Raw genomic sequence first — 26,921 nt, forward strand, 5'->3', positions numbered from 1 at the left:
GCTGCCTGTCCCTTCCTCACCCCAAACAAAGTCTCAGATTAGAGGCATCTACGTAGAATATTTATTTATCTCCTTACATGACCAGACACAAAAAGTTACAACTTCTTAAAACTCTTCGAAAGAAAAAATAGAATTCTGTAAGCAGCAGCGGCAGCTTCCAAGGTACAGATGTAGCGGGAGAGCAGCTCCCAGGAACAACCGTGAACTGGGGGCCCAGGCCTGAGCCCCAGGTAGTGTCTCCAGGAAGGGGCCACTGAAGAGGGGCCCGGGTGGGGGACACAGCACCAGCACGTCAGCATCAATCACCAACACGATCACGTGGCTGGGGGCGGGGCAGGGCAGGGAGCCTGCCTCGACTCACAACATCAAGGGGGGGTGGGGGCTGGGAGGGCAGAGTTTTACTAAGTGTGGTCGGGGGCCTTGTGCAGAGGCCCAGAGAGCAGAGTGGGCCCTGGGGAGACTGAAGGGACAGCTCCTGGTGCCCCTGCGAGCAGAGCAAATGCCCTCAGGCTCCATACTGGTCCTCGTGACTGCCCTCCCCCATGCCCAGCCCTGGATTGGGGGGGGGGTGTCTGCCAAAGGTGCAGCAGGAGAGGCCGGGCTGCAGCAATGACTTCCTGGACGGGGTCAGTGGGGAGCCTAGGCTGTGTGTACACACCCACACGCACACTCTCTCTGCCTGGCCTCGTGGGAGGGCAGCAGCTCCCCAGAGCCCCCTCCCTGGTGGGCCAGGCCAGCTGAGCGTTGCCTCCAGCTGCTCCCCGCAACATTCATACACACACGCAGACCTCACATGCTCGGGGCCCCTAGCCGCGGGGGGCAGAGGGGCCCATCAGGAGGGATGCTGGGTCCCACAGTGGGGGTGGTGGACCTGTCCTGGGAGTCAGAACTCGAGGTGACCCCCAGCCTAGGATTCCTGGCTCAGTATCGGGGGGGAGGGGCGCCGCAGGAGAGCCCAAAGCTCCTGTAAGGCTGGCCGAGGCAAGAACAGCAGCAGGGGAGGCTGGACGGACAGACAGAGGAATGGACAGAGCCACTTGTGCTCGTCAAGTTAATAAATAGGTTTGTGCACGGTCCCCTCTGTGGACTAGGGGCCAAGCCTCGGGGACGGGAGCTGGTAGACTGGAGGGTAGGGTCCAGCTCGCCCAGTCCAGCCTGGAGACCCCCAGCCCAGAGACCAGCTCTGTCGCTGAGGGAATCCAGGCTGGAGCGGAGGTGGGGCGAGGCTGGCACCCGGAATGTACGGATGTTTGCGTTTTCTACACAACTAAGACGTTGATCCCAGCGGTCGGCAGGCAGGACCCTGCCCGGCCTATGTGTGCAACACCGAGTGGACTCTGCTCCCCTTGCTCTCGCCCGCCCCACCCCCGGCCGCGTGGGGAGAGCCTCCTGCTGCATCCTGGGAGCGCCGCCTGGCTCTGGCCCCACTCTGGTCCCTCGCGGCTGGAGGGTGGAGGGCGGCCGCTGGGCTCAGGGCTGGCTGCGCTGCAGCCCCAGCAGGGTCTCGGCGATGCCCAGGAAGTAGACCACCTGAGCGATGCCGAACAGCGGGGCGATGACCAGGGCGCGGCAGTAAGCGCCCTTCAGGAAGGCCGAGGGGCCCTCGTGCCGTAAGATCTTCCTGCGGGGAGAGGGGGGGGTCAGAGCTGCAGGGCTGGGCCGCCCCCTCCCCGCCCGGCCCCCTCAGGGCCTCGCGCACCTGGCACAGTCCAGGATCCCCGAGTAGGTGTCCTCATTGGCGCCGCGCTGGAGCGACTGGAGCCGGGTCTTGACCACTGCGGGGCGGGGGGCGGGGTCAGCGTGGGGTCCTCGCCTCCGGCCCCGCCCCTCAGCCCCCAGCCCCAGCCCGGGGTCCAGGCACTGACCGTCACAGGGGTTGACGGCCACGGCGGCCGCGCTTCCGGCCACACAGCCGGCCAGGAAGGACACATAGAAAGGAGACTTCTCCCCGGACGCTGGCCGGCCCAGCTGGTCCAGGTTGGCGAAGAGTGGGAAGTAGACGATGGAGAAGGGGACGTCCCTGCGGAAGGACGGCGGGGACGTGACGCAGGGCGGGGACACAGGGCAGGCGGGCCTCCCGGCCCTCCCCGCCCCCCCACCTGAGCAGCGTGGCCCCCAGGCCCTTGTAGAGGCCCGCGATTCCTCGGCTCCGCAGCAGGTCCCGGGTCAGCTGGGTGGCCGTGGGTCGAGGGGTGGCTGGCGCTTCCACCGAGGGCTGGGCAGCCCCCTGGGCCGAGAGCCGAGCATGGGCAGCCAGGATCTTTTTCTGGGCGGCTGGGGAGAAAGGGACAGCCTGCTGGCTCGCCCTCAGCACAGGCGGGGGGTGGGGTCTGGCCGCCCCGGCCCCGGCCCCCGCCCTCACCGATGCGGCCTGCGTCCTGGAGCTGGATCTTCAGCATCTCCATGGGGGTGGTCACAATCACCTGGCAGGTGCCCGCGCCGCAGCCCGCCAGCATCTCCTTCAACAACGTCAGCTTCTGCCTGGACGGGAGAAGGTGGGGCCGCCGGGGGTGAGCGGCTCTGGGGGTGCAGAACCCCCAGCCTCAGACACCCCTCCAGCTTCTCCAGCAACAGACACCGAGCCGGGCAGACAGACGGCTCACGGGCAGGGCCTGGGCAGGGCCGTGGGCCATTCTATTTTTTAATGATTTTTATTTTGTCCACTACAGTCGGTGTGGCGAGGGCCATTCTTGAGCAAAGAGAAATGGAGCTGGGGGTTCAAGGGCTCCGAGGGACTACTAGCCTTCCAGTCCCACCCTGGAGTGACCGGAGAGACTGGTCAACGTCCCTTAAACCCCAACCTACAAGGGGCAGCAGGCAGAGGTGGGGCCCGGGACCCTGGGTCCGAGCACCACTGACTTAACACCTGTTCCACTCTCGCCCCAGCAGGAGACACAGGGAGGCCAGAGGGCGGGGCTGGAGGAGGAGGCGCAGCGGCCCCCGCAAGGCCAAGGTGAGGGGCCATTGCAGGACACAGCTTCCATCCTTTGTCTGGAGGCACAGACCCCTCCCCTCTTGACCCCGGCCCCCAGCAGCCAGCCCGGCCCCTCACCCGTCCTTGGAGAGCTGATGCCGGAAGAAGTCGTTGGCTGCCAGCTTGATGGCCTTCTCGGGGGTGACGAGGGTGAGGTTCACAGCAGCTCCTGTGTCGCGCGTGAGGTCAGTGGCCGGGGATGGAGAGGCCTCTGCCAGCACCTGCCTCCCAGCTGGCAAAGCCCTACCCCAGGCGCTCCTTGGCTGCCTCCTCCTGCCCTCTCACCCACATTTGTGCCCGCCGGAGGGACGGGGGAGGGATGCGGGCAGGGCCTCCTCCTGCAGACTCTGTGCTCAGCCTCCCAATGACAGTCTGATTCCAGCGGGAGCCCCCCCAACCCCAAGCGAGCCCCCTCGGGCACAGAAGGGGCTTCCTCCGGGGGCTCTGGGTTAAGGACAAGCTTGACCTGAGGTGGGTCAGCTTCGGGGGAGGTGGGGGCGAGCCCCTCTCAGCACGGAGGCCTCAGGGCTGCACAGCATCTGGGCAAATCCAGGCTTGGAGATGGATTTTAAGCTGCTTTACAGGAAGACCTCTTGTCCCCTCACAGTCTCCTGGCACACAGAGTCCCGCCTGTCCCGGAGGCAGGGGAGGGGCTACAGCTGGTGGAAACACAGTGCCCTGCCGGGCTGAGGGCCAGGGGCCAGTGCGGGGTGGGGGTGATGCTGGGGGCGGGCTGGGAACCGCCACTCTCCAGAGATCCAGCTCCAGGCGATGCCCCCCGGACAGGCGCAGCCTCCCGGGGACACGTCCACGCTTCCACACCAGGTCCAGGCACGCCACCTTGCCGCCCTGCTGTCCCCAGCTGCTAACGTAGGACCCCGCTGGGGCTGCAGAAGGCTGCTACCCCATCCCGGGCCTCACCCACACAAGCCTCACCTCGGTACATCCCGAAGTAGCCCTCTGAGCGGATAGTCTTGATGAGGCAGTCGGACCTACCGCCAAAGAAGGGGGTCGGGGACCAGCCTGGCAGGTAGGAGCTCCTCGCCGCCGCCTCCCCCCTCCGCAGGCACCTGCCCCTCGCCCCCTCCCCCCAGCTTCTCCTTTGGTTTAGCGGGAGGGGAGGACCCAGGAAAGGGCTCAGAAGAGCCCCAGGCCCCTGGCCCCCCGCAGCCTCACATGCTGGTGTACATGCGCTGCCCATTCTGCTGGTTCTGCAGCCTCGTCTTGGCCAGGTCGATGGGGAACACGCAGGTGACCCCGATCAGCCCGGCGATGCCGCCGTTGATGAGCTTGGCTGGCAGGCTGCGTGGGCAGAGGGGGTGTCAGGACGGCCTCCTCGGGGCGCGGGGAGGGCGGGGGCGGGGCGGGGACCAGAGGCAGCGCTGTGCTCCGACCTGATCTGCTTCTCAGCCATTTAACTCGGGAGCACCCAGGTAGGAGCCGAGGTGGACGCCAGACAGCGGAGGTGGAGGAGGAGGGCGGCCCTCGGCTTTCAGGGCAATTTCAAAACCAACTCGGCGTCCTAGGAGGGGGAGGGGGGCCCGGAATCAGCGGGGGGCGGGCGGCGGCCGGAGGCAGAGCAGGGGATTAAGCTTCCCCCAGAGCCTCGGTCCCCAGCTCTGCCGCAGGAGCACCAAGCCCCTCACCCAACCGCCCGGGCTGGGGCCACCCGAGTGCCCTGGGGGTGCAGTGTGGCGCCTGCCGCCTGGCCCCCATCCCCGGGGCCACCGGTTCCCCCACAAGGCCCCCCACCTCGGCGTCCTCCCAGCTGGCCCCGCACCGGCCCCCGCTTGGGCTCACGTGCACACGGAGCCCTTAAAGGGCCAGGCGCCTGCAGGGAGGCAGAGCGGGGGCGGGGCCGGCGTGCCAGTTGGGGCGCCTGGACCCCCGAACTGGGCTGGGACGACCCCCCCCACTCCTAGAGCAGAGGCAGGGGGCGCCTGCCTTCTTCAGGATGGGGGTGAAGGTGCCCCAGGACCCCGACCTGGGCTCATCTCACAGCTGCCCAGGTGGATGGCGCCAACGAGTGCCCCCCCATTGGCAATTCCACGCTGGAGCCCAGCCCGTCCCCTTCCCTGGAAGAAGCACAGCTCAACCGCACCCAGCCCCGCGCTCACCGTCCTCGCTACCCCTCCCCTCTCACTCCCGGACACACTCGCGCGCGCTCTCTCTCTCTCACACACACACACACACACACACACACACACACACACACACACACACACGGTTGGGAAACCAGTCAGCCTCAGGGGCCTCCTATGGGGGCACAGCCAGAGAGAGAGAGCTGGGGGGGGCCTTCCCCCACTCTGGCCCCTTCAGAGGCCAGCTGTCACCAGCTTGCACCCGAGGCGCTGCCACCCAGGGTCACACGGCTGGCTCACACCTGCCATCCGTCCTAGGACTGGTGACCTTCACCTCAGCTCTCCTGGGCCAGGCTGCCCCCGCCTCTTCGCCAGCCCTGCCGGCCGCTGCCCCCAGGCCCACCTGGTCCCGCTCACCCCTAGATGCACAGGACCGGCTCCTCCTCGGCTCCTCCTCGGAGACTACAGCCTGCGGGCTCCAGGAGGCGAACCAGCGGCCGAGGGAGGTGCCGGCTGTGGGGATTGGCTGCGGGGCGGGGAGGGGCGGGCCTGGGGAGGGGGGTGACTTTCTCTTTCACTTTGGGCGGGATGAGCCTCCTGGCAACGATGGGAGAAGGGATAAGAAGGGGTACGACAGCTTCTGGGAGGCAGGGACTGGCCTCCGAGCCCCCTTGGGCCTATGGGTCTGACTCGGGCCGACCTAGCCAAGCCACTCAGCCTGTTCACAGGGACCCCAGCCCCCGGCCCCCAAGTCCCTAGCTGCCCCATGGGTTTCTGTTTGCAGTCTGCAGGCTTGATCTGTCTGGGGCCCAGGGACCCCAAGAATAGGGCTCTCTCTGTGTGCAGGCAAGAGAAAGCTGCTGCCGTGGGGTGGAGGTGGCTCTGTGGGGACTGTGTGCTGCGGGGGGCAGTGTGTTTCGGGGAAAGCTCACGCTGGAGCATGTCTTCTGAAAAGGCCGGGGAAGAGGTGGCTGGGTCTCAGAAGCCACTGACTGCTCCCCAAAGGCCTGTTCACCTGGCAGATCCAGATGGCCTGGGCACCGGCACTCCCAGAGCCCTCTGCCCTGCGAAGCTGCCCCCCACCCCATCCAGGGCCTCAGGGCCAGGGACCTGCTCCTCTGGGCCCCAGCCTGCAGAGGAGTCTGACCTTTGCACTTCAACCTGAACCTCTTGCCCTACCCCACCCCCCACCCTCCAGGTGTAGACTGGCCACAGCTGACTCACTCTGCTGTCCCAGGGCCTTGGGGGCAGGGTCTACAGCCCGCCCTCTGGGGACTGAGTGAGAGCCTGCTCCTGTCGGGGGTGCGGGAAGTCTGAGAGACTCTCCAAGGTGGGAAGGGAAGCAGCTGTTCCAGGAAGACTGGCAGGCCTGAAGACCCTCCATCTAGCTCTGCAAGCTGGAGAGGGGGAGACCAGCCGCAGAGCTGAGGATAGTGGGGGGGAGAGGGGATTCTGTGGGGGGCGGGGGGGGGGGGGCAAGGGGTCCTCTGGACCCTGAGCCCTCCTTTTTCTGCCCTCACTCAGTGGTTCCCACCTCCAGGGCAAGGGACAGCTGGGAGGGCCCTCCCCTGGCACCCCCACGTTGCCATAGAAACACAGCCGCCCCAGCCCGGCCTGAGGCCCCAGAGCTGTCAGCCCTCCCTGTGTGCCAGCCGGCTCAACTGCGCTGGAGGACAAGGCTGTGGGCAGCGCAGCTCAGAGACCACCCACAGGACGACGCTGCTACCTCCAGGCCCCCAGAGATGAAATCTCCGCGAGCGAAACGCCTGAGCTCCCCAGCCCCCACGAAGGGCGGTGGGAGTGAGGCTCAGAGTCTGGGACTGGCCATTTGCTCCCCGTTCCGTCTCCCCCGGCCCCGGCCCCTCGGGGAGGCGCTTTCGGTCCCGCAGGCTGCAGGGGCCCCAACTCGCAGACAAAGGGGGCGCGGGACGAGGGGGTCAGGGCTCCGCTCGGAGGCCGGTTCAGCTCCCAGTGCCGCTGGAGGGGATCCAGACGGGGCCCGGACGGCCACGCAGTCCCCCGCCAGGCGATGGCGACTCCAGCCACGCACGTGTCCACATACGTCCCGCAGGGGCCACGTGTGTGCCCCCCCCCCACGGCCTGGCTTCTCTTCCTTGGGCACCCGCCTGAGTCTCCCACCCCGCGGGGACACGTGTGAGCGGGGAGCGCGCCCGGCACCGCTCGGGGCCGAGCACGGCCTCCCACACTGGGGCGGCAGCGGGTCGGAGCATCCGCCGGCGCCGGCCCCGCAGGAGCTGCCTTGCGCAGGCAGACGTCACCTCCCGCGGCCGCCGTGGCGCCTTCCGCCCCCGCAGCCGGGCTACGCTCCGGTGGGCGCGGGGAAGGGCGCTGCCCCGCGGGCACTCACCGCGCGCTCTGCCGCCTCCGCCGCCGCGCTCGCCTCCCCGCCGTGCCGCGCGCCCGGCTGCACCTAAAAGCGGAGGCGCGTCCGCTCGGCGCCGCGCGCTCCGCCCCCGGCCCTCGGCGGGCACGCGGGCTGCGGCGCCCCCTCCTGGCCGCCGCGGCCACTGCGCCCAGCGGGCCACTGCACGGCGCCAGCCCGCGCTCCCGGTCCCTAAGGGTCTTCCTTGGTCGTCGGGCCTCGCGCACCTGCGTAGACCGGGGACTCGGGGACCCGGGCCAGCGGAAGGCGGGGTGTGCTGGGACAAGGAGTCCTAGGGGGAGGGGCGGTCCTGGGCCACGCAGTACGTGCCGGGAGCAGAGCGCACTGCCCAAGCCGCCTCACCACTAGCATCGCCACTCCCCCGCGGCCGCCCACGGGGCAGATGGACCGTTCCGCGCACAGGGGACTTTGCATCCATCGGCGCTGCAGCCGTGACAGTGTAGCTGGGCTCCTCTCCCTCCCAGACAAGATGGGGACCCAGAGGAGGCACATGACAAGGAGCAGAAGCAAGTCTGCACACAGGGCCCCTCCCAGCAGGAGCCAGGGATCCGATTCCAGGCCTCCCCCTGCTCTCCCGCCACCAAACACACTGAGCTCTGAGACAGCAGCCAGACAGTGCGTGTTTGTTACCCAGAGGGGCCACTGTCCCCAAACGCAGGGAAGGCTTGAAAGTGGAGCCTAACCACTGGCCGGGGGTGGGGGGACACATCAGGGACCAGCCCAAAATCGTGGCTTCTAGGCCTGAGCCGGCTCCGGGGATGGCGATGATGAAGGGCCACGCAGAGCGAGGTCCCCAGGGGCTAGGCTTGTGCGACGGATGCCCTCCTGGTACTTGCGGCGGCCAAGCTCCAAAACAGCCCGCACTTCTTCTGCCACGTCTCGCCGGTCACTCTGCTCCAGGGCCTGCACTAGGAGCCCCACAGCTCCTGGCTGCCCCGCCTGGCGCTCGGCCCAGGAGAAGAGCATATGACGGATCTGCCCATCCAGGTCGTCCCTAGAGGGACGGGGGAGGGTGAGGGAGGGACCAGAGCAGGGCGGCTCACCAGGCCCAGGGTCGGGCTCACCCTCCCGGGGTGCGTTCCCTGCTTCCTGGGCCAGGGGTGGCCAGACCTCCTTTCCTACCTGTTTGCCCTGCCCCGCCCCCCAGAAGGAACTTCAGCCTCCTCCAGGAGGGCCCTCCCGGCAGCCAGACCAGGCCTGCAGCAAGCGGGATGCTCAAAAGGACTCACCGGAACTCGTGGCGGATGCGCTGCAGCTGGCGGTAGGGCACGCCCAGGTGCAGGGCCACGGCCGGCCAGTCCGGGCCCAGGCGTCCGGCCACATTCAGCAGGTTACTCTGGGTCAGGAAGCCGGTCTCAGCATCGCCCAGGTTCAGAGGGGCCAGGGAGAGGCCAGGCCCCTGCGCTGGCTCCTCAGAGCCCCGCAGTCTCTGTGGGGAGGAGTCGGTGGCAGTGAGCCCCAGCCCCTGGGCCCCCGGCTCCCCCCCTGCACCCCTGGCTGCCCCGTGCCCCCTTTGTACACACCACCCACCCCCCCAGCCCGCCCCACCGGCAGCTTGATGGGCAGCGTGGCCATCCACAGGGCGTCTGCCCCCCTCCTCTGCCGGGCAGCCTCCGCCTCCTCGGGCACCTCCGCTGGCACCTCTCCCCGGTAGAAGGACACCTGTGGTCGGAAGCAGGGGTTTAGGGCCCCGGCCTCTGCCCGGGCAGCCCGGGGGCGGGGGGGGGCTGGCCCACCGGCCCACCTGGCCCCGCACGGCCTGAGCGCGCCGGTCCAGGGCGGTGGTCACGTACACCTCCTTCAGGTTTTTCAGGTGCGAGTAGAAGACGAAACACACCCTGCCCTCCACGCAGTCTGGGCGGTCTGGGGGAGGGGACGGGCTCAGCGGGGACCCCGGGGCAGACCCCAGGCCCCTCCTCCAGGCGCAGGGGGCATACCGGCATCCACAGCGATGCCCCTCTCGAAGGCGGCGAAGAACTTCTCACCCTCAAACACCTCCACGGTGTCCGAGGGCTCGGGGCCGCGGTACCGCTCCAGCAGCCGCCGCAGGGTGGCATCCACCTGGGGGTACCCACTGGCTGGGAGCCCAAGGCCTGGCAACCCCGCCCGGCCAGCCCAAACCTCCGGACCCCCACGCCCACCTTGTGGCGAGGCAGGCACTGCAACAAGACCTGCTCGGGGTCCCGGCGCCTCTGCAGCGCAATGAGGTTGACGCGGTGCAGCCGCAGCCGCTCCCAGGCCTTCCGCGCCAGGCCCCCCACGCAGGCCTTGGTGGTGTACCAGAGCCAGTACCTGGGAAGCGGGGATGGTGAGCGGGGCCGCGCGGAAGGGGTGGGGGGACCGAGGAAGCAGAGCGCGCACTGACCAGGAGAAGCGTGTGACCTGGAAGCGAGCGTACAGGTGGGTGAGCTCCAGCGCCACCTGCGCCGTGATGTCATCCCAGGTGGCTGCGGGCGGGGCCCGGTGCAGCAGGTGCAGGCAGGAGCGGTCCAGGCTCAGGCCTGGGGGCGGGAGGGGGCCGCAGGCTGAGGCCTCCCCTTCTGAATGCAGCCCCCCCACCGGGTGGCCACGAGTCCGCCGTGCACTGCCTCTCACCTGTGATGCCAGGGGGCAGAGGCAGCTGCACGGTGACTGGCCGGAGAAAGCTCAGGGGGCCGCTCTGTGAGAGGCACAGCAGGGGGCTGGCGGCTGCCTCAGGCTCCCGCAGCAGGGCCGGCAGTTCTCTGCTGCCCACGCGCACCACCTGTGCAGACGGGCCATCCGGACGGTCACCTCTGTGCCAGAGCACCACCTGCCGCCCTCGGCAGCTGCCCTGCCTGTACCTGCATGCGGACATGACGGGGCTCCTCCGTGGCCCCAGGGGGGAATGTGACCTTGACCCCAGGATGTCCTGAGGAGCACAGCAATGTCCCCTCTGGTGGCACGAGGCAGGCGTCAGACACAGGGCGCGAAACCACGAGGAACCAGGAGAAGTGAGGCACCTGGCAGTGAGCCCAGAGCCGCTGGGCATGGAGGGGTCAGGCGGACAGGGTCAGGGCCGCGCTAGGCATGGGGGCGGGGTCAGAGGGACAGGGTGGGGGCAGTGGGACGGTGGGGCCAGGGCAGAGCTCCCGCTGCACCGCCTTCACCTTGGGCGCCTCTTCCTCCAGGTGGGTTTCCAGGTCACTCCAGCTGTTGTCACTCAGGGTCCTGACCACCACCTCCCGGCAACGCCGTGCCCGCGGAGGCACAAAGAGCAGCCACAGACCCACCTCCTGCCAAGCGAGGGCGGTGTGAGCCTGGGGCTGGGCCTGGGTCCTCCTCCTCATCTGCCCCCCGCCCCCCCGCCCTGCTCCTGCCTGCTGGAAGGCCACCCCGTGGGGCTGCAGCTCCAGGACGCCACTGAGCAGAGAGTCGTGGGGACCTAGGGGGACAAGGCGTGGCTCCGGCAGCCACAGCCGATAGCGGACGGTAACAGGAGTCGCGGTGGCACCAGCAGGGAAACGCAGGCGGACACCGCAGGTCAGGGTCACCGAGCAGCCCAGGGGGGTCACGGCAAAGCTGCGGGAAGACGGGGTGGGCATCGGGTCAGACGGGAAGGGGCTCGGACGTCTGAGTGTGGCAGCTCTAGGAGGCCTTCAAGGCGTGAGCCAGGCATACAGCATGGACAGGGTGACAGGCTGGACGGATGCTTCTTCAGCCCCACGTATCCCCCACATCATTACCTGTCCAGGTCTGAGCTCAACAACAGACTGGGCATTTTGGGGACCACGGGTGTCCCTGTGGAAAGACAGACCACCCGTCAGGACAGTGATGACACCCGCATTCTGTCTGTGGTGGGCCCCCTCCCCACCAACGGGCCTACCTGGGGGACTGCGGGGGGTGGGGGGGCTCCCACTCAGAGGATTTCCTTGCAGGCGCACAAAGGGGGCGTCGAGCAGCTCGGGTGGCACGTCCCGGAGCTGGTTGTCCCTCAGGTCCAGGCGGGTGAGCAGCGGGAGGCGGGCCAGGCCAGCAGGCACTGAAGCCAGGAGGTTGCTGTGCAGGACAAGGAGCTGCAAGGAGCGCAGCCCCGCTGCGGACAGGCACCGGCTTAGGGCCGCGGAGGAGGGTCGGGGCCGGAGCGCCAGGCCAGGCCGCGCATGCCGGGGCCTCCTGCAGAAGCCCTTTCAGTCCCTGCCCTGCGGCAGGACTAGCAGGCTCGGCAGGCCGGCGCTGGGAGCCTCGAAGGCCGGGAAGTGGGGGGCAAGCAAGGGCCGGGAGTTGGCAAGCCCGCGTGCGCAGGGCCCCGCGGAGCAGAAAGGGGCGTCAGGAGAGAGCAGGCCTGCAACAGCCGATGGGCACTCTCCATAGGCCCAGGGAACGGAGGCTACAACTCACCAAGGGAGGCAGGGAGGCTCTGCAGCCGGTTGGAGGCCAGATTGAGCTCAGCAAGGCTGCTCAGGCCTCCAATCTCAGGGGGCAGAGTGTCTAGAAGGTTCTCAGAGAGGTCGAGGCGCTGCAGGGTGGACAGGGACCCCAGGGCCGTGGGCAGCGTTTGCAGGCGGTTGTGGGTTACAGCGAGGAAGGTGAGGGCGCAGAGGGCCCCCAAGGCCTCAGGCAGCTCTGAGAGGCAGTTATGAGAGAGCAGAAGGGCCCCCAGGCCACACATCTGCGGGACACAGGCCGGCAACGTCTCCAGGCTGTTGAAGCTCAGATCCAGGTGGGCCAAGCGGACTAGGCCATTCAGGCCAGCAGGCAGTGTGGCCAGGGAGCCGCGGAGGCAGGCGCCCTGAGCGTCCCGATGTTGCCCGCCTGGGACGGGGAAAGGCAGACACGGCCCTCAGAGCCAGGGGCCCTGGGGCCCATCTCAGCCCCATCACCCAGGGCAACAGGTGCACGGACACGCAGCCCTCCATCCCGAGTCCGCCAAGACAGGGACAGACAAACCTAGATGCTAGAGAGACACCAGCAGATGGAGGAGGCAGGAACAGACAAGGCGGGCTCATCTCAGCTGACAGCCGTCACCCATGACCTGCCCCAGGAAAAATACCCACCCTGGGACCGGCCGGAGACCCCCCACTAGGCAGCTGCTGGGTCTAGGAGCAGCTGGAAGAGAAAGGGTGGGTAGAGCCATGCAGAGAACAGTGACGGGGCTGGGACCCGGTTTGCCTTTGGGGACTGAGATGCAGAGGCAGGAGCCAGAGATGGGGCTGTGACAGAGCTGACACCGGGTGCGGCTCACCTTTGACAACCAAGGAGCGGAGGTGAGGCAGGCTCGAGGGCAGCTGGGCCAGGGTGGCCTCCAGCAGCCGAGGGTCTTCGTGGCCACTCAGCTGCAGGAACTCCACCTCCAGGAGCTGAGGGACCTGCTGGGCACACAGGTGCAGCAGCCGGTGGCAGCCCCTGGGGTACAGGTCCAGGCTCAGCCGGTTCCCGGCCAGGAGAGGGAGCGTCCCCGGCCCCACGGCCACAGCATCCGTAGCATCTCTTGCAGCATCTTCTGCAGCAGACGGCTCTGGCTCCTGCTCCTCCACCACTGCAGCCATCGCAAACCGGTTGTCCTCGGGGGCCAGACATGTCCCAGCTCGCCAGGCAGGCCTGCGCAGGCAGGACCCAGGGAGGCTGTGGGGGGGGGGATGGGTAGGAGGGAGCTGGGCCTTCTCCCAGCCAGAGAAGAGGGGATTCTGGCTGGAGGGATTCTGGCCTTGAGCCGGGAGCCTAGGCTGGACAGATCATTGCTGAAATGGGGCGGGGAATGGGCCTGTCCAGGGCTGGGACGGCAGCAGGCAGCAGCCGGCGGCAGTCGCTGGGGTACAGGGCCAGGCTCAGACCTCCGTGTGCACAGGGGCCGGGGATGTGCTTGAGGGAGGGGGAGAAGTGAGGCTTCCTGCCCCAACCTGGAAACTTAGACAAGGGCCTCCTAGAGGGGTCAGATCCTAACCAGCCCCCATCCCTCTTCCTCAGCCTCTGGGCGCAGAGCCCTGGGTCCAGCCCCACCTCCAACCTTCCCGTTCCTCGGTTTTGACCGGAGCGCCCGGCACACATCCACCACGTGGGGGCGGTGCCCAGGCAAGGGCCGGGTTGACCGGGGCCCTGGGTAGGAGCCAGGAGCGGGAGGGGGGTCCTGGGGACGGGACCCCACTTCCTGGCCCCTGGAGGAGGGCTCTGCCGCCACTTCGGCTGCCAGCTGGGTCGGCAGGGGACCGCGTCGCACGGCGCAGGCGCGGCCCCCGCCGCTCGGGGCGGGTCCGGGCGGGGGAGCGCCCTCCCCGCGCCGCCCTCCCCACGCCGCGCCCGCGGGCCGCGCGATACCTGCGCTCCAGGCGGCGCGTTTCCGGGCCCCACCGCGTCCGGCGCGCGCCTTGCGCCCGGCAGGGGTCGGCGAGCAGAGGTCTCCGGGCCCCTCCGCCCGGCCTGCCCCCTACCGGTTGCCGCTCGGCTACACTCAGCTTCCTGCCGGTCCGCGTGCGTCCGTGCCGTCCAGCCTTCCCGCGGGAAAGCCCGCCTTGCGCCACCAAACCCGCCCTTTCAGAAGTTCTCGCCCGCTCTGCTACGGGCCGTGCGTTTTCCGCGCCGTGTTAAAAAGAGCTGGTGCAACCTCGGAGGAGGGCGGGCCGGGGATATTGGGGGCTGATCGCAGCTGGCGGCCCACACCCATCTCCTGACAGAAGACAGAGCTCTGAGTCTGCCCCCGGCCAGCCCCAACGGTCGCCTCTCAAGCCCTGCAGAGCCCACGTCTCAGCTCTGAAGACACTGCTTTGGGTGGGGGCCCCCGCCGAGGGCTTCCTCACGGGCTGCGTCCTTCTGTCCTCTGCATCCCACAAGGGAGGTGAAGGAGGCGCTGAACGATCAGATGCTGCCCGAGGCCACTAGCTGGTGAACACCCAAGCCAAGGACCTCAAACCTGGTCTGACTCTCGCGGGAACCTTCCCCACCAGTGCTTCCTCAACTGGCAAAGCAGGTGCCTGTGGACGAATACATGGACAAACCTGCTTCTGCCTGTGCTGCTCCAAATGACACTGTGCCTCTGCTTTCCTCCCCCACTGCCCAGCCACCACCATCACTCCCATTGGGATGGCAGTTCCCCCACCAGGCCTCCACTCTCCCCAGCTCCCATGCCCCATTGTTTTGCCATAGCTGCCAGAAGAACTTTTTTTTTTTAAATCCAATCACAGGAGTTCCCCTCATGGCTCAGTGGTAATGAACGCGACTAGTAGCCCTGAGGACTCAGGTGCAATCCCTGGCCTCGCTCAGTGGGTTAAAGATCCTGTGTTGCTGTGAGCTCTGGTGTAGGTCTGCAGCTGTAGCTCCGATTCAACCCCTGGTCTCGGAACTTCCATATGTCGCAGATTCTGCTCTTAAAAAAAAAATCACAGCCTTAAAAAGGAACGAAATCCTGACACCTGTTACAATGTGGACAAACCTTGAGGGCCTTATGCTAAATAGAATAAACGATACACAAAAGGACAAATACTGTGTGATTCCACTTACATGAAGTCCCTAGGGCAGTCAAATATGTAGAGACCAAAAGTAAAAGGGTGGGTGCCAGGGGCTGGGGAAGGGGAATGAGGAATTATTGTTTAATGGCTATGAAGTTCAGTTTGACAGGAGAAAAAAGTTCTGGAAATGGATGGTGGTGATAACTGCAAAATAATGTGAATGTACCTGGTGCTACCAAATTGTATGATTAAAATACTAAGTTTTGGAGTTCCCGTCGTGGCTCAGTGGAATCGAATCCAACTAGGAACCATGAGGTTGTGGGTTCGATCCCTGGCCTCGCTCATTGGGTTAAGGATGCGGCGTTGCTGTGAACTGCGGTGTAGGTTGCAGACGTGGCTCGATCTGGCATTGCTGCGGCTGTGACATGGGCCAGCAGATGTAGCTCCGGTTCGAACCCTAGCCTGGGAACCTCCATATGCCCCCGAGGTACGGCCCTAAAAAAGCCAAAAAAAACACACACTAATTGTTATGTATTATTTTTCCAAGAAAAAATAAGTAAAAACAATCACGCCACACCACTTCCCTGTGGGATTGCAATATGGTTTCCCCGCTAGATCGTAGCTGGATGACCTTGAGCAAGAAAACCTTTCTGGGAGTGATCTCCTGTCTATATAATGCGGGTACTGTGTGACTCGCAGTAACAACCCGGGTGTGATGCGTTACACTCGAGGGTTCTCCTTGTCAGAGCCTACTCGGACTGGCTGCTGCCTCTGAACCCATCTCCGACCCCTTTAGGGCGTTTGCATCGGACACCTCCCCCCCCCCCCCCCCGCGCGCGCTGTGGCCTGATGCTCGCCCCAGATCTTCGCAGCGTCGACTCTTCTCGTCCTTCAGCCCCCTGTTACCGCCTCTTCCTCAAGTTCTATCTCAGCCTAGGACTGCCTCCTTTACTTAGCGTGTCCGCGAAATTAGAATCTAAATTCCGCGGAAACAAGGCCGCGCCTGCTCCCTCTCAGGACTGACGCCAGCCTGCAGCAAGGTCCCTGACACGGAGGAATGATTGAGTGAAATGTGCTAAGTCCGCGTCGAGGAACTGAGCTCAGTTCCAAGACAACAAGGCTAGGTCAGGGGAGGGGCACGAGGGCGGGGGCACTCCTGGCTCCGCTCCTCCGGGAGGCGGTGGCAGGGCCTCCTAGCTTCGCCTGCGGCCCCCGCCATAACACTGGAGGGAGCAGCGGTTTGGTCCCATCACGGGGCCCTGCCGGACAGCGAGTTCCAGTCTCTGGGGCCGGGAGCCACCGGAAAGCTGGAAGCGGGGCAGGCCAGACGAGCAGCGCAACGCCCGCGCCACGTGCGACCCGCGCAGGCAGCGTCCCACCAGCCCTTCCGGTAGCCGTGCACCACGGGACTAGTAGTTCTCTGGCCACGTCGGCTACCCCCCCCCCCCCCCCGAGAGTCCCGGCGTGGAGGCCGCGCTGCATGTTGGGAGATGTAGGCGGCGCGTGGCATTCTGGGAACCCTGAAGGGAGAAATACTGCACTTCGAGCTTGCGCCCTGATTCTCCTCGCTACCTCCAGGGATTTGGGAGACTCCCTCCCCATCATACACATGAGGGCGGCCCGGGAACTGCCCTTGGCCTCTGTGGCGGCGACCGCGGGACAGGATAGGATAATGGCGCCTCCTGCGTCCTCATTGGTTGAGCTCCGAGTGACGTCATTCGAAGGCGCCCTCAAAGGATGAGGCGTGCAGTTCCCGGGGGCTTCTGGGTAGTGGATTACCCCCGCCCCCCGCGCCGGCGTCTTCCTTTCTGTCCCTGACGCCGCCGAGGTCGCACGCGCGAGGCCTTTCTGCCGCCGCCGAGTGAGTTGGGGCGAGCGGACCGGGTGGGGGTCGCGGGCCGGGTTGGGGCTGAGAGCGCCGAGGAGGTCAGGCGGGGCGCGGCGCAATGCTTGGACCGGCCCTCGGCGAGGTCTCCGGCCCGAGTCAGCGTGGCCGCGCGCGGGCCAGGGGCGGGAGGCCTCCGGCTAACGCCGCCACCCTCCTCGCGCTTCAGGATGCGTTACGTCGCTTCCTACCTGCTGGCCGCCCTCGGGGGCAATACTTCTCCTAGCGCCAAGGACATCAAGAAGATCCTGGACAGCGTGGGCATCGAGGCGGACGACGATCGGCTCAACAAGGTAGCGGCCACGCTGGGGCCCGAAGCTCCCAGCCGCCTGTGTGTTCAAACAACCGGGCTTCCCTGCTACCCGACTCGCTCTTCTTGGGAAAGTGTAGTTTGACGTGCCCGCGGTTTTTAGGAGGCCTCTGCCAGCCCGTGTGGTTTTGGGGTCCTTTGGGCGAATTTTTACGGCCCGAGAGAAGCAAGGGTTCGGTGAAGTAGCGTCTCGGGTAGCACGGTTCAGTGGGGGTCCGAGGCCAGATGACTGAAGCTCCTGTCCGGCTTTTTTGTTTTGCTTTGTTTTCTAAGTGAAAGTGGCTAAGTCTTTCTTAAGTTTTCTTTGGTTTCACCCAGTTCTTGACACGTAGGGAGCACTAGTTTCGCTGTGTCGTTTCTTTTAGCAGTTGAAGTTACCTTTCTTGCTGTGTGTCGAGAGGACATCTGTATTGGCAAAGGAAGGGACAGACTCGGTCTTTGTAGCTGTGCAGGAGATTCTCTGAATCTCACAGAGCGGGGGCTAGGTCTCTGTGGTCACGGGTCCTGCACGGCAGTAAGCTTGAGGCCGCCAGCGCAGGCTCCCATGTGCAGCATGTGTGTTGCCTGTCGAGCGGGTAGGTGGTGCTGGCGGGGGTGCGACTGTGGGCTCCTGGTAACCTTGGTGTCATCTCCTCTAGGTCATCAGTGAGTTGAACGGGAAGAACATCGAGGACGTCATTGCCCAGGGTGAGGCTGCATCCAGGCTTCGGTTTTCACGGTCCATCCTAATCCCTGCTGGCCAGCCTGGTGCCTGCCAGGTTTCGCTTGTGGACCAGAGCACCCTAGAAGCCTTAACCCAGAGGAGTGAGCAGGGTTTGGTGGCTCATGCCTGGGCGCTTCTAGACACCCTGCAGAGGGGGGCTCGTTCTCACTGGGCCCCTGTAAACAAGCTTCCCCATTCTCCCTGGGTGGGAGGCGTTGGGAGATGGGGGGTGCCGGGGGTGATCACAGGCCCCTGCCTTCTTCCAGGCATGTGGTTTATAGGGACATCAGGCTGGAGCTGGTGGGGAGCTGTTCCTGTTCTGGATAGCTGACAGGGCGAAGCCAGCTCAGCAGATGGCCTTGTCCCTGAGCTCAGTGCTGGGGGTGAGCATCTGGACCCTGGAGCAGTGGACCATCTGCCTGGTCATAAAGGTGTCGTCCACCTTAGCTCCAGGGTGGGCACTGTGGACCTGCTGCCCCGCTCTCACTTGCCCTTTCTGGTTTCCGTAGGCATTGGCAAGCTGGCCAGCGTACCTTCTGGCGGGGCTGTGGCTGTCGCCGCTGCCCCAGGGTCTGCAGCTCCTGCTGCAGGTTCTGCCCCAGCTGCAGGTAAGTGGAGGCTCAGGCAGCTGAGGCTGCACGTGAGCCAGGGTCTCTGGTGGGGGTGTGGCCTGCACCACAGGGAGGGCCTCACTCCCTGGGCTCTTCGTCCCCACAGCAGAGGAGAAGAAAGAAGAGAAGAAGGAGGAGTCGGAGGAGTCAGACGACGACATGGGCTTCGGCTTGTTTGACTAGAGTCCTGCTCCCTGCAAATAAAAACCCTTTGTACGTACTTGTTGAGCTGTTCGTGAGCACTTGGTTCGGTGTGGCCTCTGTGTGCTGGTCACCGGTGGAGTGGGTGACCTCAAGGAGCAGGAGTGGAGTGTCTGGTATGAGGCGTGTTCTGTGGGTCCTGAGGGTGGCCAAGCCATGAGCCCCTCTCTTGCCTCCGGTCCTGGTCCTGGCTCCTTAGCGTCCTGGGGCCTTTGGCGGGGATACCCAGGAAAACCCCAAAAGCGGGGCTGGGGGAAGCGGGTCTAGCCAGCTAAGCCCAGCAGATCCCATGAGACTGGTAGTGTCTTCAGCAGCACAAGAGATGTGCGTGTGGGTCCCTGGCCTTAGGGGTCTGATTGTTCAGGTTTGTGCCCTGGTTCCACTTTAACCTTGGGGGCAGTCGCTTAGCTCCTCTGAGCCTCAGTGTCCCCAGCTGTCTGGTGGGCCAGCACCTTTGCTGGGCAGATGTGGAAATGGTTGCGGGCAGTGACGTCTGACCACGAGCCCTCTCTGTCCTCTTGGGGCAGGCCTGCCCATCCCCCTTCTGCCAGGCTTTGACCTGGAATGTGGGGCAGAGGCCCTCCTGTTCCCGTTCTCTGCCTGGGCATCTTTCTGGCCCTGCAGCTGTTGTCAGGTTTCTGGGCCTTGTGCCCCTTGCCGACCAGTGGGTGCCAGGCTGCCCGGTAGATGCTCAGCTTTGCCCTCTCTGAAGGCTGCGGGGGGAGGGTGTTACACGTACCGAGGGTTAGGCCACAGCACTGAAGGACTTGTCTACGGGACAGTGGGGTGGAGGGGGGCTCTCTCGGGGAGAGGCTCCAGGGCAAGAGTCATGGGATGGAGGGAAAGAAGGCCTAAGCCCCTTGTGTTTCCCAGAGGAGTGGGGAGCAGGATGGGGTGGTGGGGACCACTGTGGGGGTCCTAGCAGTGTGGGCTGCAAGAGGAACCGTCTGAGTGGGGTTATGGCTGCCAGGAGCACAGCTGGCAAGGGGCTGTGGTCCGAGGCTAGGGCAGAGGAGTGGATCCAGGGTCCAGCAGCAGAGGGCAGCATCTCTGCCTTGGGTCTTGTGTGGCCAGAGGACACTGTGCCTGTCCATAACAGGCATGACCCCTGCCTGGCAGTCATCAGACACCAGGGTTTCTCATGGGGTGAAAGGAGGGGGCAGGTCCTCCCACCCCAGCCAGGATTCCAGGAAGGGCTGCCCTGTTCCTGGCTCCGGAGCACACAGTCCCAGGAGGGAGGGACGTCCCCAAAACAGTTCAGCCAGGGTACAGAAACTGGAGCAGAGGTCCTCCACTGGAACAGCGTTGCCCTCCCAGGCCTCGCAGTCCCTGGAAGCAGGGAGGGGACCCTGGCCTCTCCTTGAGTGGGTAAGGGGCGGGTCTTCTTAGGTTCCTGGCTCCTTTTTTTTTTTTTTTTTTTTGTCTTTGCCTCTTCTAGGGCTGCTCCCACCTCATGTGGAGGTTCCCAGGCTAGGGGTCTAATTGGAGCTGTAGCCACCGGCCTACGCCAGAGCCGCAGCCACTCGGGATCCGAGCTGCATCTGCAACCTACGCCACAGATCACGGCAATGCCGGATCCTTAACCCGCTGAGCAAAGCCAGGGATGGAACTGCAACCTCATTGTTCCTAGTCGGATTGTTAACCGCTGAGCCACAATGGGAACTCCACCCGGCTCTTCCTCGAGGCTCCCTGGTGACTCCCTGGACTTGGAGGGGGGCCTTGGGCATCTGCTCCACCCCCACTGTGTCAACACCCCTGTTCCCTGCTGCCTCCAGCAGCCTTCCCAAGCGCTCAGTCACCTTGGCGGGCCGCTCCCACTGTACAGCACCTCCATCCAAAGCATCTGGGGATTCTAAGTCAAATTCCTTGCCAGGCCTGCCTTCCCCTTTCCCAGCACCCAGGCCCAAGCCCCCCTCTCCTCAGTTCTCCCACCTGGGTCCGGTTGCAGGGGTGGCCCCGTGCCCTTTCCAGGACAACCGGGAACACTACTCGGTCTTTCTCTGATTTCTCTCCCACTGCCCCACCCCGCCCCGAGGGAGGGCCCGGTTTGTCTTGATCTTGTTCACTCTTGGTCCCCGTACCAGGCACGCTGGGTGCTAAGTGTGGGTGGCTTAGAGCACAGAGACTGAGTGCCGCCTGGCATGACCTCAGACCACCCTGTTCTGGGGAGGTCCTGCTCTGGTTTCTGGGCCTGGATGGGGGGCAGCCCCAAGCTGCAGCCCTGGCACAGCTGGGTCCTGAGCCTCCTGTGGCACGTGCGCTGCTGGGTAGACAGACCAGCTCCCCACTAACCCAGCGGAGACAAGCCCCTTGCTTGGGGGGCGGGGTAGGGCGCAGAGCTGGCCCAAGGATCCAAGTGAGGCTAGGACTGCCCCACAGTCCAGGAGGAACATGCGGTGGGGAGGGTGACAGCACTGGGAGGCCTCCAGCTGCCGGGCCATTAGTGCTGGAAGGGCAAGGTCTGAGTCGGCCCCTCCTAGACCCCACAGCCGGAGGAGGAGCTGGGGTGGGAGGCAAGAGCAACCCAGGTTGGTGCCCAGGTAGAAGGGCTGTGGCACTAACCTGGCTGCCACAGGCAGAAGCAAGGTGGGGACGTGGAGTGTAGGTGTGTGGCGCCATCGTCATCTCTACAAGTTGCATGTGTGCTTCGAGTGCCGCCCTGTATGTTTCTGGGTCAGTCTGTGGATGAGTCTGAGGGTCCTCAGTCTCCCCGGACCCCCCAACCCCGCAAGGCTCCTCACTCCCTGGGTGGGTGTTGTAGGCAGACCCTTAGAGGGAGGGGGCGGTGCTGTCCAGGTGCCGGGGCCCTCCTCTCGCGGTTAGCCAGCTTGGCACTAGCTCTCAGTCCCTCAGACTGGGTGTCCAGGGCCTGGGCCCGCCAATCGTCACAGCTCTGCCATCGTGTGTTCCCTTCCGTCGTCCACGACGGCGGGAGCCAAGGCGGGAAGGGACGGCACTGGGAGGCCTGAGGCGTAACGTAAACTCTCGTCTGAGCCTGGCCAATTCTTTTGGTGGGGCCGCAGGTGCCCCGTCTCCGGACCCAGTGGCCCGGGCAGGGGCGGGAGGGGCGGGGGGCAGCATCTCTGAGCGGAGCTAGGCTTCCGGGGTGGGGCGTGGTCTCCGGGCCGAGGTCCGGCCAGGGGCGGAGCCTTGGGGCCGGGGGCGGGGCTCCAGGGCCCCCGCCGAGGCGCGGCCGTTCCCCGCGCGCCCCGATTGGGCCGCGCGTGTCGGCTCCGCCCCGCCCCCCTCTAAAATCACCGCCTCCCGGCGCAGCGTCTCCGACTGCGCCGGCGGAGACCGGGAGCCAGAGAGACCGCGGGGCCGGAGAGACCGCGGGGCCGGTGGGCCGGGTCTGGCTTCGGCTCCAGAGCGAGCGGCGAGCGCACGGTGCACAGCGGGGCCGGCCGCCTGCGGAGCCCCGGAGGCCCGCGGGCTGCCGCGATGTTCCCCAAAGAGACGACGTGGAACATCTCGTTCGCGGGTTGCGGCTTCCTCGGCGTCTACCACGTCGGCGTGGCCTCCTGTCTCCGCGAGCACGCGCCCTTCCTAGTGGCCAACGCCAAGCACATCTACGGCGCCTCGGCTGGGGCGCTCGTGGCCACGGCCCTGGTTACCGGGGTCTGCCTGGGTGAGTCGGGACGGCGGGGGCGTGGGGCGGGCAGAGGCCGCGCGGATGCTTTTTGTGAGCGTGGACCGCCCCCCATCCGTCCGTACAGGACAACGGGCCGGGCCGCGGGGGCTGCGGGAAGGGTCTCTGCCCGGGCCGAGGATCCAATCGCCGGAGCCGGCCAGGGGCGGGGCCTGACTTGTTTTGCTTCGAGAGTGCCCCGGGATTGGGGTAGGGCCGGCCCTCTCTCGGCCGAGACTGCCGCCTAGGGCCCACCTCTCTAGTGCAAAGGTTGAGGGGCGGGCAGGTTCAGCACAAGCGATTTCATTGGAAAAGAAAGTAGCTCCTGGGCGGGGCCGTGAGAGTCCGGGAGGGGCCCAGGTCGTCCTCCTGCGCCGGGCATCAGACCGGGTGCCAGCGGTCACTGTGTCCAAAGGCTACGCCATTCCAGGATGCCGAGGCCCCGCAGTCGGGTGTGGGGTTGGCCTCTGCAGAGGCGTCTGGGCACTGTGGCCTGGTGCCTCGCGAGGGCCCCTAGAGGAAGAGCCAGCAGGTCAGGCCTGGGCACGGCAGGCGCAAGCGCTCACGCTCTCTCCCTCCTTGCCCACGGCCACTCTGGGCCTGGGCCTGCAGCCGTGGCCCGGCATTTTTGCCTGCTCCGTGGGGTGAGAGGTGCTTTAGGACGTTGCAACCCTGGGGTCGGCTTCCTCCACCCACACACTTCCGGCAAGCTGCTGACGGTGGTGTTTACAGCACACGGAGTATTTCAGGAGTCCTGGGAATGCTGCCCGGCCCCCAGCCTGCTAGGGCAGCCAAAGTGACAGAGGAGTCATTAGCTTCTGGAATGCCTCGCCCAGCCGAGCCGTCCAGGGTTCTCCCCTGCCCCCTGCCGTGACCGCGGCCCTGGGTGGGGGGGAAGGAGCATAGCTCAACATCCGTGGTACCTGGGAATTCGCCACTGTGGGCCTGCCCCTTCCTCTCATGGAGGCCCTCAGGCAAGTGTTTGTCTAACCCCATGCTGGCCTCAGCACACCCTAGGTCCTTGGTACCCAGTTGAGGACATTGCTCCCATGGCTCCGCCCCTTCCCACTCCCAAGGAACCTCTTTCTCTCGAGTGGGAGGGGTTTTGGGGCAGCTGGAGCTCCCACAGCGGGGCAGGTGTTGGCCCCACGCTGCCCCACTCCTGAGCCAGCTGAGAGTCCTGGAGGAGGGCGCTGTCCTCAGCTCCTCCTCAAGGCCCACCGGCTCCCCCTTGGGCTTCGTCCTGGGCTAGTGCCCACGGGCCCCCAGAAGGAGTTTCGGGGAGCAGCCTGCTCTCAGCTGCAGTGGGATCCAGTCGTGCTTTCCGTGGCATCAGAGGCCTGCGATGCCCACCCTTGTGTCCCTGGGCCTTTGGGACCACTGAGCTGCACTGGGGTCTCTGAATGTCCATCCGACCAAGGGGGTGAAGGCTGAGGCTGGTCAGGGCTGAGGCTCTTCTTCTACGCTTCCAGGGTGGGCTGGGTGCCACGTCTGGCCAGGCCCAGTGCCTTGTGGATCAGGGCAGGCAGTTGGGAAATACTGGCAGAGGGCAGGCCGTGGCCCCAGCTGTCTGCCCTTCTGGGAGCCCCTCTCTCCCCAGGAGCCGGGGGCAAAAGTCTCAGTTGTGGGCCAGGCCCCTGGCAGACACTGAGAACCGTCGGGGTAGATAGGGTTGCTGCGAGGCTCTGTGCCGTAGAGCCAGGACACGGCCCCTGGGGAGTGTGCTGCGCCCCAAGTGCCGACCCCTGAATCGTGGCCCTGCCGCTCCAGGTGATACTGGCGCCAGCATCATCGAGGTGTCGAAGGAGGCCCGGAAGCGGTTCTTGGGCCCACTGCACCCCTCCTTCAACCTGGTGAAGACCATCCGTGGCTGCCTGGTGAAAATCCTGCCCGCCGACAGCCACGAGCGGGCCAGCGGCCGCCTGGGCATCTCCCTGACCCGCGTCTCCGACGGCGAAAATGTCATCATAACCCACTTCGCCGCCAGGGAGGAGCTCATCCAGGTGGGTGCCAGGGTGCCGCGCTGCGGGCGCGGGGCGCGGGGCTGGGGGGGAGCCGCGGGCCCGCTCACCGCCCCCTCCCTGTCCCGCAGGCCAACGTCTGCAGCACCTTCATTCCCGTGTACTGCGGCCTCATTCCACCTGCTCTCCAGGGCGAGGTAAGCGCCCCGGTGCTGGAGGACCCGGGCGGCGCGGTGTGTGGGCGGTGGGACGAGGGGGCGGGAACGCCGTCTGAGCCCCCGCCCTCCTGCCATGCCCGTTGCCTCACTGCGCCGGAGTTGCTCAAGAGCCGGGCCAGCCCTGCGCAGAGGCGTATTTCCTGTGGCTGTCCCCACCCTGCCTCTGGCCATCCGCTCCGCGGCCAGTGCCCAGCGGATGGAAGGGCCAAGTGAAAAGGCCGCCGGGGGGACCCGAGGTGGCTCGGGGCGCCTGCGGCTCCCTGGCAGGCCCCTCACGTGGGCCCTGCGTCCCTCCACAGCGCTACGTGGACGGTGGCATCTCAGACAACCTGCCTCTCTACGAACTCAAGAGCACCATCACCGTGTCCCCCTTCTCGGGCGAGAGCGACATCTGCCCGCAGGACAGCTCCACCAACATCCACGAGCTCCGCGTCACCAACACCAGCATCCAGTTCAGCCTGCGCAACCTCTACCGCCTCTCCAAGGCCCTGTTCCCGCCCGAGCCCCTGGTGAGCCCTGCCCTCCTTGCCGGGCACCTGGCGCCATGCCTGGGGGGCCTCTGCGGGCTACGGCCTGCGCAACCGCTCCAGCCTCTGTTCGACCTGGGTCTGGTCCCAGATCCAGTTAACTGCTGGTGGGGGGCGGAGTTTGCAGAACAGGGCTCTCCTGCCCACCCCAGTGTCTGCACCCCCTGCCTCAGGTGCTTCGAGAGATGTGCAAGCAGGGTTACAGGGACGGCCTGCGCTTCCTGCGGCGGAACGGTGCGTAGCGGCTGCCCCTTCCGCCCCGGGGGGTGGGCGCTGCACAGCTGTGCCCTGGGGGCCAGCCGGCCTCGGTGCACTGATGGCCTGTCTGGTCCTCCCGACCCAGGCCTCCTGAACCGGCCCAACCCCTTGCTGGCGCTGCCTCCCGCCTGCCCCCGTGCCCCCGAGGAGGAAGATGCCCCGAAGGCCGAGGTGGCCGAGGAGAGGGCCGGAGCCAAGGAGCCCTTGCAGCTGCCCACAAGTGATAGCATCCTGGAGCACCTGCCCTCGAGGCTCAATGACGGTGGGTGGGGCGGGCGGGTGGCGTCAAGGAGGGGGGCCCTGGCTGCAGCTCCCTGACTGACCTGCCACCCCACCCACAGCCCTGCTGGAGGCCTGCATGGAGCCCACGGACCTGCTGAGCACCCTGTCCAACCTGCTGCCCGTGCGTCTGGCCACAGCCATGATGGTGCCCTACACGCTGCCGCTGGAGAGCGCCGTGTCCTTCACCGTCCGGTGCGGGCCGGGGGAGGGCCCTTGGGACCCCCCGAGTCGTGGGCACCCCAGGGAAGACAGAGGCAGGTGGTTGAAGGGGCCGCAGGCAGGCCCGTCGGGGCGGGCTGGGTGGGCGTGGGTGTGAGCTCCAGGCCACAGCCCCTGAGGCCGTGCCCTGGCCCCTGCCCCAGCTTGCTGGAGTGGCTGCCCGACGTCCCGGAGGACATCCGGTGGATAAAGGAGCAGACAGGCAGTATCTGCCAGTACCTGGTGATGCGCGCCAAGAGGAAGCTGGGCAGGCACCTGCCCTCCAGGTGAGCCCTCACTGCCAAGCACACCCCGGCCCGCAGCCCTGGTGGCGCCCACGAAAGCCCTCCCTCCCTCCGTCCCTCCCCCCACAGGCTGACGGAGCAGGTGGAGCTGCGGCGCTCGCAGTCGCTGCCCTCTGTGCCCCTGTCCTGCGCCGCCTACGGCGGGGTGCTGCCCAGCTGGATGCGCAACAGCCTCTCGCTGGGGGACGTGCTGGCCAAGTGGGAGGAGCGCCAGCGCCAGCTGCTGCTGGGTCTCTTCTGCACCAACACTGCCTTCCCGCCCGACGCCCTGCGCATGCTCGCCCCAGCGGGTCCTGCCCCCGCACCCTCGCAGCACCCGCCCGGCTCCCCCCCCTGCTGAGCGCCCCTGCTCCGGCCTTCTCCAGGGCCCTGGGGTCCCAGTGCTGAGGGCCGGGCCCCCCAGTCTCCCCGCCCGGTGAGGTGGGGCCCCGGGGCCAGCTGAGACCCCCCCCCCCCTGGCCTCTCTCCATGCCCCCTGCCAATGAGGACGTGGGGGTCCCTCCCACTGCCAGAGGGGGCTTTGCTGTCAACCAACCACTCACTTGCTGCACTGAGGGGGCAGGGGCGTGGAGTACCCCTCCCCTCCCCGCCACAGGGACCGCCTCCCCTGTGCCTTCATCTCCCCTTCCCGGGCTGCCCCCCGGGGGCTGCGGCACCTGCGGTCCTCAGAGCACTATTACTCCGAGAACTTGCACCTGCTCTTCCCTCCACATCGTCCATGTGTTGCTGAAGAATGTGTGTGAAGAGTTATTTATTTTTGCCAAAGCAGATGTAATAAACGCCACAGCCCAGCCCCTGTCTCCTTTCTCGTATGTGACACCCCCACCTCCTCCCGACCCCAGCTGTCCGCAGCTTCGGGTCAGGACTTGCGGGGGTCCGGCTCTCCTGCTCTCGGGACCCGCTGTGGGCTTCGGCGGCTCCAGCCCACTCCTCTGGTGGGACCCTGGGGCAGAGCCTTCCCAGGGCCAGTGGAAG

At 66.2% G+C, this 26,921-nt stretch overlaps 4 protein-coding genes and 1 non-coding gene across 41 annotated transcripts; 3 read left to right on the forward strand and 2 right to left on the reverse strand.

The window, feature by feature from the left end:
* Window positions 1–38: 38 nt before the first annotated feature.
* Window positions 39–7,462, reverse strand: SLC25A22 (solute carrier family 25 member 22). 5 transcript variants are annotated; one of them, XM_085010401.1, is made up of 11 exons: window positions 7,424–7,462; window positions 5,473–5,652; window positions 4,369–4,496; window positions 4,151–4,276; window positions 3,911–3,966; window positions 3,053–3,143; window positions 2,363–2,481; window positions 2,100–2,274; window positions 1,866–2,020; window positions 1,700–1,775; window positions 39–1,621 (listed from the first exon to the last, which is right to left on the reverse strand). In XM_085010401.1, the coding sequence occupies exons 3-11, from the start codon at window positions 4,386–4,388 to the stop codon at window positions 1,471–1,473; spliced, it is 969 nt and encodes a 322-aa protein (XP_084866527.1). In that variant the 5' UTR covers window positions 4,389–4,496; window positions 5,473–5,652; window positions 7,424–7,462; the 3' UTR covers window positions 39–1,470. The 5 variants fall into 5 exon arrangements, with proteins under 5 accessions (XP_084866527.1, XP_084866528.1, XP_084866530.1 ...); XM_085010402.1 differs by having other exon boundaries at window positions 5,390–5,652; XM_085010404.1 differs by having other exon boundaries at window positions 5,358–5,652.
* A 594-nt stretch (window positions 7,463–8,056) lies between these two features.
* Window positions 8,057–13,817, reverse strand: PIDD1 (p53-induced death domain protein 1). 30 transcript variants are annotated; one of them, XR_014836668.1, is made up of 16 exons: window positions 13,733–13,817; window positions 12,663–13,042; window positions 11,819–12,232; window positions 11,304–11,513; window positions 11,164–11,218; window positions 10,798–10,999; window positions 10,588–10,713; window positions 10,282–10,461; window positions 10,055–10,202; window positions 9,842–9,960; window positions 9,601–9,751; window positions 9,397–9,520; window positions 9,204–9,322; window positions 9,008–9,121; window positions 8,689–8,888; window positions 8,057–8,453 (listed from the first exon to the last, which is right to left on the reverse strand). XR_014836668.1 is itself a non-coding variant. In XM_085010375.1 (16 exons), the coding sequence occupies exons 2-16, from the start codon at window positions 12,964–12,966 to the stop codon at window positions 8,195–8,197; spliced, it is 2,721 nt and encodes a 906-aa protein (XP_084866501.1). In that variant the 5' UTR covers window positions 12,967–13,018; window positions 13,733–13,817; the 3' UTR covers window positions 8,057–8,194. The 30 variants fall into 30 exon arrangements, 23 of the variants coding, with proteins under 23 accessions (XP_084866501.1, XP_084866497.1, XP_084866508.1 ...); XR_014836669.1 differs by lacking the exon at window positions 13,733–13,817 and adding an exon at window positions 13,418–13,625; XM_085010375.1 differs by having other exon boundaries at window positions 9,825–9,960; window positions 10,282–10,440; window positions 12,663–13,018.
* A 2,842-nt stretch (window positions 13,818–16,659) lies between these two features.
* Window positions 16,660–18,588, forward strand: RPLP2 (ribosomal protein lateral stalk subunit P2). Of its 2 annotated transcripts, none has more exon segments than NM_001244866.1 (5): window positions 16,660–16,720; window positions 16,914–17,037; window positions 17,693–17,741; window positions 18,267–18,365; window positions 18,475–18,588. In NM_001244866.1, coding segments are annotated over 4 exon segments (348 nt in total). In that variant the 5' UTR covers window positions 16,660–16,720; window position 16,914; the 3' UTR covers window positions 18,552–18,588.
* Window positions 17,771–17,903, forward strand: LOC146405005 (small nucleolar RNA SNORA52). The gene has a single exon (XR_014839244.1). It is a non-coding gene; the product is annotated as a small nucleolar RNA SNORA52 (small nucleolar RNA).
* A 3,261-nt stretch (window positions 18,589–21,849) lies between the features above and the next one.
* Window positions 21,850–26,737, forward strand: PNPLA2 (patatin like phospholipase domain containing 2). Of its 3 annotated transcripts, none has more exons than XR_001304228.3 (9): window positions 21,850–22,197; window positions 23,968–24,200; window positions 24,290–24,355; window positions 24,676–24,885; window positions 25,077–25,137; window positions 25,247–25,423; window positions 25,503–25,697; window positions 25,806–25,928; window positions 26,016–26,737. XR_001304228.3 is itself a non-coding variant. In XM_021076533.2 (9 exons), exons 1-9 carry the CDS (start codon window positions 22,011–22,013, stop codon window positions 26,284–26,286), a joined length of 1,527 nt encoding a protein of 508 aa, XP_020932192.2. In that variant the 5' UTR covers window positions 21,850–22,010; the 3' UTR covers window positions 26,287–26,737.
* Window positions 26,738–26,921: the final 184 nt, after the last annotated feature.

The sequence above is a fragment of the Sus scrofa genome, chromosome 2 (assembly GCF_054392235.1).
Source record: "Sus scrofa isolate SSC_HxYL_T2T_F1_AM1 chromosome 2, Sscrofa_HxYL_maternal_Yorkshire_Landrace_v2.0, whole genome shotgun sequence".
NCBI classification, from domain to species: domain Eukaryota; kingdom Metazoa; phylum Chordata; class Mammalia; order Artiodactyla; family Suidae; genus Sus; species Sus scrofa.